The 11,023-nt window shown below is 44.9% G+C and overlaps 1 protein-coding gene across 1 annotated transcript; it reads right to left on the bottom strand.

Annotated features, from left to right (window-relative positions):
- Positions 1-268: 268 nt before the first annotated feature.
- On the bottom strand, positions 269-10,520 carry ARL6IP5 (ARF like GTPase 6 interacting protein 5). Its single transcript, XM_074152184.1, has 3 exons — positions 10,198-10,520; positions 2,334-2,551; positions 269-2,009 (listed from the first exon to the last, which is right to left on the bottom strand). The coding sequence occupies exons 1-3, from the start codon at positions 10,371-10,373 to the stop codon at positions 1,837-1,839; spliced, it is 567 nt and encodes a 188-aa protein (XP_074008285.1). The 5' UTR covers positions 10,374-10,520; the 3' UTR covers positions 269-1,836.
- Positions 10,521-11,023: the final 503 nt, after the last annotated feature.

Here is an 11,023-nt window from a genome sequence, read left to right on the forward strand (position 1 = left end):
GAACAAGTGCTCAAGTCCTCCAGCTCCGTAGAGAAGCCTTTGTAAGGACGCAAGAGCAAGGCCCTAACATTCCCACAGCTCAGAGGTCCCTCGTGCCTCAACAAAGTTAATACAGACACAGAGCCTGCAGAGCCAGCAGCCGTCACGAGAATGGGCTTGCAGCACCAGCTGCAGGGTGACAGACCTCCCGCCACCCCCCTAGGGAGTCCCACCAAGAGAAACAAGCTCAAGTTTCCAACCACTTTTCCCAAACTGAAACAAATGCACTCAATAATCACCATTAGAATTTATTTTTCTTCATAACTGTGCAGTTTTTAAAATTCTACAGTAATGATGAAGTCATAGGCTACCACGTTCTTTAAGTGTGGAAATAGTTTTCAAAAAACAAAGACCATGCGCTATGAGTGAGGAACAGGCCATTGACTCTTCAGCTGGAATATACAGACAATTTCAATAAATACTGATCACTTTAACACTTAAATGGAATGACATGTTCAGATTTCTACACAGTCCACTATGAAAACAGCATGGTAAGTTTTACATAAAAGCTTCAACTTTAAGGATCCTTGCTTTTTTGTTAAATTAATTACTTTGTTAGAAAAGAGAAATGCAGGAGTATCTGAAATGGAGTGTCACCTGGACAACTTTTTCCCCCCCTTATTGTTGGTAAGCTCCTGTTATCAAGATAATTCCATCAGAGCTGGCAGTTAAGTTAAAATACATATAAAAGAATCCCACACACCATTTTCAGGAGTTGTTACAGGCAAGTATCTTCATGAATTTGGAATGGGTTTTCAGGAACTGTATCTTGACATTTATTGCTTTTATTTGTAAACCTGAAATCCAGTTTATTCCTTTGAAGAGTGTCAGAAGTAGAGAGTCAGTGAGATGCATGTTTTACTTATACCTTTGCATTCTGGTTAAGAAGAAAGAAAAAGATGGCCCATGCTCGAGAACACACGTAACACCTCCATCTACAAAACAGCCTATACAGACTAAAGCGGAACAAGGTAAGTCCTAAAGTAGCAGTATTTAAAAAACATCAATAGGGTAGAAACTTAGCTCATATAACGCATCTGAAAACTTTTCTTTCCCTCCCATGCTTGGCCATAGTTTAGCTGCTACGTAAGGAAGTCTGGCTCTCCTGCAGAGAGGAGCAGTTTCTACAGATCAAGATTTCAGAGAGGGGGTCAAGGTGCGTTTTACTGTGACTGACAGAGGCACAGTATATATTCTTCATGTTTACATCTATTTAGACTGCTTCCCAGCTGCTGAAGGAGGAAAGTGAGGTGAGGACAGGAACCCATATTCATGACAAATATTGCACAGTTTTACCGCTTGTCATTTAAGCCATCGACATCACCTCTGTACAGACCACTCAAGTGGAAGATTTGGAGGATGCAAGAGAGACCTACTTTTGATACATTCCACCTCACCTTGAACATCGCCAGCCTGAGCATGCTACCCAGCATCTTGTAGAACTGAGATGAAAGGGGTGTTACTAAGAGACAAATTTGCTACAAGACAGTTTGAGAGACTGCATTCCGTAGGTTTCCATCTCTTCCTCTTCTACCCCCCAGAAGAAGAGACAAGCAAACACGTTTAAATTAGTATGTATTTGTGTAAACACCAGAACATTTTGCTATATGATAGAAAAAAAGTTGCTGCTCTTATGTTCTTAGAGGAGCCCTGAAGACCTTGGAATACCTGTATCCTGCAACTATTACTCTGTACCACGTGCATTTGCTGTTTTGTACACAAACTGAAAGCAAGCTTGAACAATAGTAAATAGCGACTACACTCCTGCAACAGGTAAAAACACCACGTTGCAGCTGCTTACTCCTTCGCTTTAGATATGTAGTCAGCCAGTTTGTTGATGCTATCCTCTTGCTGTTCTAGAGCATCCAGTATGATGCCCATCGGGGTCTTCTTCAAGCCTATTCCTTCCATCTTGTTCTCCAGCTTGTTCTTTATGTTCCGGAGCCTCAGAGAAGCATGGACAAACATCACTGTATGACAGAAACACACGTATTAATTGTTAATGCCCAAGGAATGCATGGTTCTTGCAGCATTCACCTGAAGACACACTCCAACGCTATGACATCACTGGAAGAAGAAGTCTCAATGACCACTTAAGTAACCACAGGTAACCATTTAATAACAACATTAAAGACAGCTTGTGCTGTTTTGTGTCCCTTTCCTCCCCAGTTTTGTTTTGGGATTATTTAAATAGAGATAGTAAAGGCAACAGCCAATTTAGACTCTACATACTTATTTGAGAAAGCTCAAGTCACACACCTCTACCCCCTCAAGAGAAGAGGAAAAATACTTACAGAGGAGAGGAAGCGTGATCCCAAACATGAACACCATGACATCTCCCAGATAGGAGATCAAGAAGTAGCTAGACAGCATGATGACCACTACAAACGAGGTTGGGTACTGCTTCTTCAGCCTGCGGAGTATATCCTTGTTGTGTGATACCCACACAAAGCCCATGAACACCAGCACCACCACAGTACCGCCAATGAGCATATTCAAGGGACTCAGAAATCTGGAGAGAAGATGGGAAAGAAAAGAAGAAAGTGTTACTTACTAGGGGGGTAAGGCAATAAGAAGTCAGTTGCTGCTGTCAAGACCTTTATCAACCACTGATCTTTAGGCAAAAGCAACAAGTGTAACTCGACAAGCAACACGTAGCAGTGAGTTTAGATAATCTTTATGTTCTCTTCCTGAGCATAGCTAAGACTAATGAGAGCTTCTGCAGCACCTCACTGAAAGAAGCACTTACCATCAGGACCCCTTCTACCTGTGCAATCAACACATTCACTTGATACCAGACCCAGAATTAGCAAATCCCAAGAGCTGATGGAGCCAACAATCAGTTGCCCAAGAGACTGATCTTTTCCTTACACCAAAAAGCAGGCTCAGCCTAGGCTTTCAGATGAACTAGATTTTCATATTATCTTGTCTAGGTTTGCAAAATGGGAAAGGTAGGAGAACACTGAGTAAAGGAAGTTACTTCACTATTTCTTATTTCTGAATAAATCTTCTTATTGGTTTACATGCAAACAAAATAATTTTATGAACCTGCAGAAGGAGCTTACTACCATCAGCACAATGGGCAGGAGCCCAGTCCCAAGCAAGCATGCCTGAGAGTCAGAAGGAATCCAAGTACGGGATAAAGGTCTTGCAGGAAGAAGAGCCAGCCCTGGCAAGAGGGTCACTCTGAGGTTTGCGTTCTATTATTGTTATTGGAGTTACCAAGCAAACCAAGCCATGGAGTGGATCAGCTTTGGGCTATAAACAGCAAGTCCCTTTTTTTGGACCAGGCAAGAACATCACCTGCTCAAACCACTTTCCCAAGTATTTAGAGCTTGTTTAGAGTCAAGCTTACAGCAATGACTTCGCTTAGCTTGTTTCTGTACTCACACAAATTCCAGGCTCTATTATATTTCACTTACATAGTAATAAGCTATGTCATTCCACATGCATTCTGATTGACTTGCCTGCATGTGCACTGATCTAATTACAGAGCAGCTGAGGGCTCTGAGCTGCTACAACTGTGACAGCAGCATAACACTGCTCCAATAAAGCCAGATGTAGTCAAGATTTCCTCTTGTAGACTTTGCAGCCAGTCTTACTGTTCCAAAGCTAACAGGCACAGTGACTCACCACTCCACCCCACTGCTGAAAAGGATGCTATGGTTTGTGGTCTGTGCTTCATATCCGGCACAGGCAGAAGAAATCTGTTGCTGGAGCTGTTGACTTGTATGGCAACACTCTACCTGCAGTGCCAGAGAGCATTTTCCTAGAGAAGGAAGAACCCCCCCAAGAATTATTTCAGAGCAGAGACCAGCTCTTGATTCTTTAAGTCAGTTGTGCCAAGAGGCGACAGGAAGACTGGATGGAAAGAGATTAAAATTCAGACTGGTTCCCCACCTGCTTCTGCTACTCATGCTGAAAAGCCAACAGGGCTTTTTGGAAGTGGTGATAGGGAAGACTTGCTTGTTGCATGTGAGTCACTCCCTGTAGCCAGCCAGATTATTTTTAGCTCTGAATTGTCCGTCTTAAGTTTCCAGGCTGGAAAAAGTGAACAGCATCGCTCTGGAAAGAAGTCAGTTTCATCTGTGCTCCTTTGCAGCAGGAGGAGGAGGATGACTCATGACTGGACCACACCAGTGCCTGGTTTATATACATACTACTGGACACACGAGATTCTTAAAGTAGAAATCACTTCCACATCACAGCTAGCTTGGAGCAGTAATGGCCAAACTTACTCTGACAACTCACAGCAATCTATTTTTTGTTCACAAAAATCTACAGAGAAGATAATCCTGGAAACAACAAAGGGCTAGGCAGAGTTCCACTCTATATTTTCCATGTGTAAGGTAAATACTCTCAAAGCTTTATCTTCCCTACCTTTCCCTCTACTCTCATTACGACTTCAGAAACCGGTGATGAAGAGCAATCCCTCCATATTTATAAGGAAGAGACCAAAGACTTTTCTGGTCTACACTTCTTTCTGGTATTACACAAGTTCTGTATTAACTGACTGGCTGTAAGGGATGTGAAGAAAAAAAAAAAAAAGAACGCTTCAAAAGATCCCACCTTCCTGAGGAAAGTTATTTGAATTACATGTTTTCTGAAGTGGGCTGCATTTCAACGCATACAGTGAACATAAGTATCAAATGAAGTCATTCAGAGCCACAGGAAAACAGATGGGGAAAGCAGTTGCTGCTAAAAACTGGATTATAGTACTGGATAGGGTATCATATGCCAAGCTTCCCTTTGCTGCTAGACTTGCCCACAGTGTAATATACAGCACTACCTAAGATTCTCCTAGAAATCTGTACATAGAAACTTCTTCTCCAAGCAATGGCATTTTTTGGGGAAGGCAGAACTCCATTACCCAGTTTTGCTCAGATCTGTTGGCACATTGCTCTCTGTAACACAATAGCTGAAGACTAAAAAGGAAAAAACATGGCCATGTTATTTTAGAACACCAGCGCCTGGGGAAAAGAAAGCTGTATAACAGCCCTAGAAGTCACTTTATAGCTGAACCACCAACACTGATATTAGCCTTATTTATAAAGAGATCAGAACACAATATGCCAAATTCAGGCTCAGGAAAGAAGGCCAAAAGTCTTTCAAAGCTGCAGAGACAAGGTAAGTGACCAGCCACTAAGTACGTTACAAGATACTTTCTAAATATTATTCCCTTTAGTAGGGATTTACGAGACTCTCAAATACCTAAAAATGTAATGCATGGAACTATTAGCACAGCAGTGGTGTGGTAACTTGAGTTTACACTGCTCAGATGACTTAGGGGAAGAAAAACTTTTTTAAGGTTGGAGAAGAAACCACTAACTTTCACAACCTTGAAAGGAATCAGCGCAGCAGGACTAAATAGCATCTGGGGGTGCTAACAGCCCAGAGCACCCTAGCCGGGTGATCTTCTGCACTGCTCTCTGTGGTGGACAAGGTACAACCCTGGTAGGATGCTGTCACCTCCAGTACAGCTGGGACAAACTGGCAAGGAAGAGCTGTCACCTAGATTCAGTTCCAGCAGTGCTGCATGGCAACTTGCAATTGCACTCCTGCTGCCCTTCAGCGACAGGGTTTCCTTCAGCATCCGTTTCAATACAAAGAGATTGGAAAAATAAATAAAGTAAAAGAAACATCCTGCTTGGCTGCAGGGACAAAGGCATTGTCCTGTGCCAAGTAGCGCTGTGGAACACTTTGCATTTGTGGAAATATTATCAGAAGACAGCAGAGATGCAGCAGCTGGGGGTGCAGTTACATGGGAAGAAGTACTGGTAACTAAGCAGCTACTTCTGGCCAGCAAGAAAAGATTAAGATCAGAGAATTCTTTTTTCTCCTGGATTCGTATTTCTAGACTCTGCCCTACGTGCATCATAAGACAGGTTAGATTTCCCATATAGCTGTAGGAAAGCCCAAAGAGCTCTGCTTTCAGTGACTTACATCACCTGTTGACAGGTTATTTTGTATCTGCACACTTGTGCACAGACTTATGGCAGGAGAGGTGAGCACTTCTTGGAGAAGACATAGCTATAGCATAGGGAAAAAAGAGGTAGGCAAGATGCATCCTTTATGCAAGGCAAGAAGCCTCCAGCAGCAGGACCCCAGAAATAGGACAGGCCACATAAAAAGCAAAAGCAGCTAGCTCCATCCTTAAACCATCCCAATTTTGGCTGTCTCAGGGTGATTATTCAGCAGTTGCTGTCACATCTGTTTCTTTTGCATGTGACCAGGCCAGCCTGAACAAAGGCACTGAGACAGTCATGGAGAACAACATCTTTTTACGTAGAGCAGCTCAGTTAGGCCATTACATCAAATAAGCAGGAAAATTCCCTTTTAGAAGACCTTTTGCTCCACCATGTTCCAAGTGGTGGGCAGGTGAGAGCACTTAAATGTGTCCTTCCTCATTTGTATGAACTCAAACAATACTAAAGATAAAGTTCTGGTTCCTCTTTCTACTTATTGCTTCAATGAGGCTATATAGCTGTAACTAAAGGTAGCACGTAAAACTACGTATGGTATGTTGTCCCAGGTGATAACTCTCAGCATCCACAGATTTAGCAATGCTTTTTTACTTAGTGTTGCTCACTTATATTGCTTTAAGAGCAGAAGACAGACTCCTTTCTGCAGAACTGCCAGGCTGTTATGAAGTTAAGTACTAATATTATTAGGCGTCGTATGTTTAGAGCAATGTGCGTTGTTCACTCAATCTTTCATTAAGCCTTGGAGAAACTAGGCATTTTGCTGCTCTGGAGTCTTCGTTTTGGCAAGGGAATCACTAGAAGGATGTCAGCTAAGGTAGTGGTCTGGGGATGAGAAAAAAAAAGAAGAAAAAAGATACACACTCATTGCTTGCTAAGGGTTGTGCAGATGGACAATAGATGTTTTAGGGAAGAAGTGGTAAAGGAAAGAGGTATTGAACCCCAGGCTGCAAGGAAGACATTATGCCAGAAAAGAATGAAGGCTCTCTTAGATGCAGCACTCTGAAATATAGTGCACCTTTTAATACTGTCAGATTTAGAAACTAATTTTTACCAAGTACATGGCAACAAAAGCCTAGAAAAAATTACATCAATTTAAGCAGTTAAGTTTGAACCGCAATACAGAGAAGCCTTGTTGGAGTAGGTGAAAGCACAGACAAATTCCACTTATTAACCAGACTGATTGTTTGAGGGAGAATTGCAGGCTGTTGTGGGAGGCACTAATTTTAATAAATATCTGTATAGCGCTCACAATGACAGAGCCCTGGCTCAGGGTAAGAATGGGCAGTCCAGTTCCTAAACAACTGGGAGAAAGGGCATGATTTGATTTAGTAAAGAACTTGTTTTTTTATCAGCAGTCTATTGCAACAGAGTTGTAGGGAAAAAAAAACCACCAACAGTACTAGTCCAGATTAATTCTTAAATGAATTTGCAGGGCAGGGAGGGTGGAAGAGACAAGCTGCTACCACCAGCCTGTATTAGTAGAGCGGCACTAATTCAGTAGTTTTAGTTTCTTGTTCACTGATTTATTATTTTTCTACTTAGTCCTGCAGGCTGGAAGTAAAATTTACATGATTACAAAGCACAGAACTTCATTTACATGTAACAGTAGCCATCAGAGAAGACAAATGGAGGGGGAAAGGCAGGGAAATGACGCAATAGAGACCATTAAAATTCTGCTACACTGACAGAAAGGTTATTCCATACCTTGCAGGGAGAGGGCAAAGCACTGGAGAGGTCAACTTTGTTGTACGAGAGGCAGTAAACTGAAGCTGTAGCAATAAGCACCGTACTTCCAGTATCAAGAAAGCTCTAGGCTACAGTTTCCACGTCAGCCCAGCACCACCACAGCTACCATGTACTACAACAGCTGAAAATATCACCTCTGCATTACAAGTCCGTCTATATAATTAGATGGTTTAAGAACAGGTAGAGCTGGTCATGGGCTAAGTTTAGTTTTGATCACAGGAAGACCACTGCATTCCTTAGCAGTTTCAATAACCCTGCCCCTAGGCCTGCATACAGCCCTGGAGTTCCTAAAAAGCCGTGATTCATCATTTATCACTCAGGGATTCCTGCCCATTACAGAATGAAGTGCAAGACAACAACTTAGTCATCAATTTAAATTTATCAGGAGAACTTTCTTTACCTTTCTCCCAAAGCCACACTCTGGCCAAGCAAAAAGTGTTTTTAATAAAAGAAATTGATAGTTTTCCTCTACTGAAGTGTTATCCTGTTTTCTTTAGAGTTCTTCTCCCATCCTCTTTTACTTCAGTGTTAGAAGAATCAAATTTGTCAGCTACCAAAGGCTTTAAGACACACCAAAAAACCCCAAAAATATTCAAGATCAAAATCCCACTCTAGGTGTTCCTCATCCATAAGTTTTCAACTCAGAGGCTTACCATTCAATATTAACATATTAGAATTGCAGTTCTGATATTAATCTCTATCTCCTGCAGCTCTCTTCCTCCTCCACCTCCTCCCCCTGCAAAATAGTGGGAAATAAGCGGGAGATGTATCACCCCTGATCTGAAGGACAGAGATCAGAGTTCAAAAGCAGGAAGGAATTTAGGAGACTGAGTAAAAGTTACTGCCATCCCAGTTTTCCAACAAGAGAGATCAAAACTGTTTACTTTTCTTTTTCCCTCCTTCTTGGGAAAGAGAGCAGTCCCCCTGCTTTCCAGGGCCACTGTGATTTACTTACTCATTTAGAGCTGGCCACAACATCACCCTGGTAAACAAGGGTAGATGAACACAGAAGTTTAGAACAAGGTGTTATAAGACAGCAAGACCACAGAAGTCACATTTTACCGGTCTAGTAATCTATTAAACTGACTGCAACATATCCCCATCAAAATTAAGAAGAAAGCCTATGCCACTATGCCAAATCTTTAACCATCATATGCATCAAGAAGAAAAAGCTGGGCTCTCAGCTCCCTCCCTTCACAAAGCGCAGCCAAAACTCTCTGCAATCGAGAGAATCTTCATCAACTTCGATGGTGGGTCAACAGCTTCAGAAGCCCTAACAAGATGCAGACTGCTTAACAAAAAAAAATAATAATATGGATTTAGGGGTAGAATTTTAAGCCTCTGCAACACACAAGACAAGATACACTTCAGCAAAACCACTCTGACCTAGTGGCTGGGCAATTCTCCAATTTAAGCATTTGCGCATTGTTTGTTGCGATGAGTGGAGTATTCCAGTTTCCATATTAAAAGCTTAATCATCAGCTTCTGCTGCATGTCTTAAGAGCTTTCTGACCAAAGACCCTAGAGCAACACTTAAAGAAGAGTCACATAAGCTTTGACTAAAAAGATGATTATGAGTATAAGGTTATTTCCCAATTCTCTTCTGGAAAGGTGGGCCTGACAGAACATCATAACAGCAGATGGTCCTGCCTCAAAGGTCTCAGTCCTGCCTACCAAAATGAAATTAATGGGTACCTTATTGATTTTATACTAAAGGTTTTTCAGTATGAGCTAGCTCAGAAAAGACTTGCTCTGTCCCCTAGACATAAGCTTAGAACTGTAACAGAGAGCAGATTATTATTTTTTTTTTTATTCAAAGTGAAGCTTATCTCAGCTGGAGCAGTCACACTGGATAGATTTAGTGATGCGCAGGATGCAGCTCCGTTTTTCAGAGCAGGGTGACATCAGGCACACAAACCCATCGCTGCTTTCTACGGTCACAGGGTGCCCCATCACAGGCTGGGTGCCTGGAGCCAATCCCTTGGGCAAAGGCCCGCGGACAAGACAAAAAGAGGGAGTCAGATCTGTTAGACCCCCATCAATAAATAAATAAATTCTAAACCCTGCTCCTAAGCTAACAGACCCCCCCGCCCCCCCAGAAGGAAGGCTGTAACCAGGCCTTCATTTTTTAGGGGACAGCAGGTAAATCCGAGATTTAAGGAAAGGCAGAGAAAGGGAAAAAGCAGCTTCCCGGCCCCTGCACCCCCACCGTCCCTCCCACCCGTCAGCGCCGCGCCCCGGGCCGGGCCGGACCCTTTCCCATGGCACCGGGCCGAGACGCAGCGCTGCCCACCGGGGAACGGGGCCACCCATCCACCCCCCGGGCCGGCCACCCCACCGGGCAACGCGGCCACCCATCCACCCCCTAGGCCGGCCACCCCTCCGGGGAACCGGGCCCGCCCGGTGAGGGTAAGGGCCGCACACTGACCCCACAATGGAGACGACGGCGGCGGCCACCATCAGGTAGTTGGTCTGGTAGTAGAGCAGGTTGCTGACCACCCGGTTGTTCCATTTCGAGATGTCCTTGAAGTCGGGCCGGGCGAAGCGGTCCGAGCCGGGGAAGAAATCGTCCCAGGCCCGCAGCGGCGCCACCTGCACCTCCATGGCTGCCGCCACCCCCCGCCCCGCCGACGCGCAGGCCTAAGAGCGACGCGGCACCGCCCCGGGGCGGCTCCCGGCCGGCGGGGCCGACACCGACACCGACCGGCCCTGCCACCGCCGCCGCACGGTCACGGTCACCGCCACCGCCCTGCCCTCCACACGCCCGGGGAAGGCAGCGGGGCAGGAGCGTAGCGCTGCCGCTGCTGCCAACGGCCGCTGTGTGATTATTTCCCCAGTGAAAGATGATGTTTATTTAATATCCCCTGTGAAACAGGGAATCGGGGATGGCGGAGGGGGCACGAAGCGGCCGCCTCAGGCGAGGAGTCACAGGGGGCGTGCGGCCGTGGTGGGGAGACCCTGCCAGTGAGACGACTGCGCCCCAAGCCCTCACTTTGAGGGGAAGCCTGGGGCCAGTAGCCATGGTGGTTTGACCCCCAGCAGCGCCTGTGAGAGCGGGACAGCGAGAGGCTCTTTCAGCCCTTCCCTGTGGCTCCCATGCAGGCTGTCCCTGTGCCGCCATGCTGGGCAGCGAAGCCCTGCCCAAAACGGAGGCCAGCAGCCAGCCAGCTGTTCCCGCGGTGCCAGGGCTTGGCAGCTCCTTCCCACCTCCATCTGTGGAGGGTTTAAACCCCTAAAGTTTGGGAACCTGAGGG

Source organism: Numenius arquata, chromosome 8 (genome assembly GCF_964106895.1).
Source record: "Numenius arquata chromosome 8, bNumArq3.hap1.1, whole genome shotgun sequence".
NCBI lineage: Eukaryota > Metazoa > Chordata > Aves > Charadriiformes > Scolopacidae > Numenius > Numenius arquata.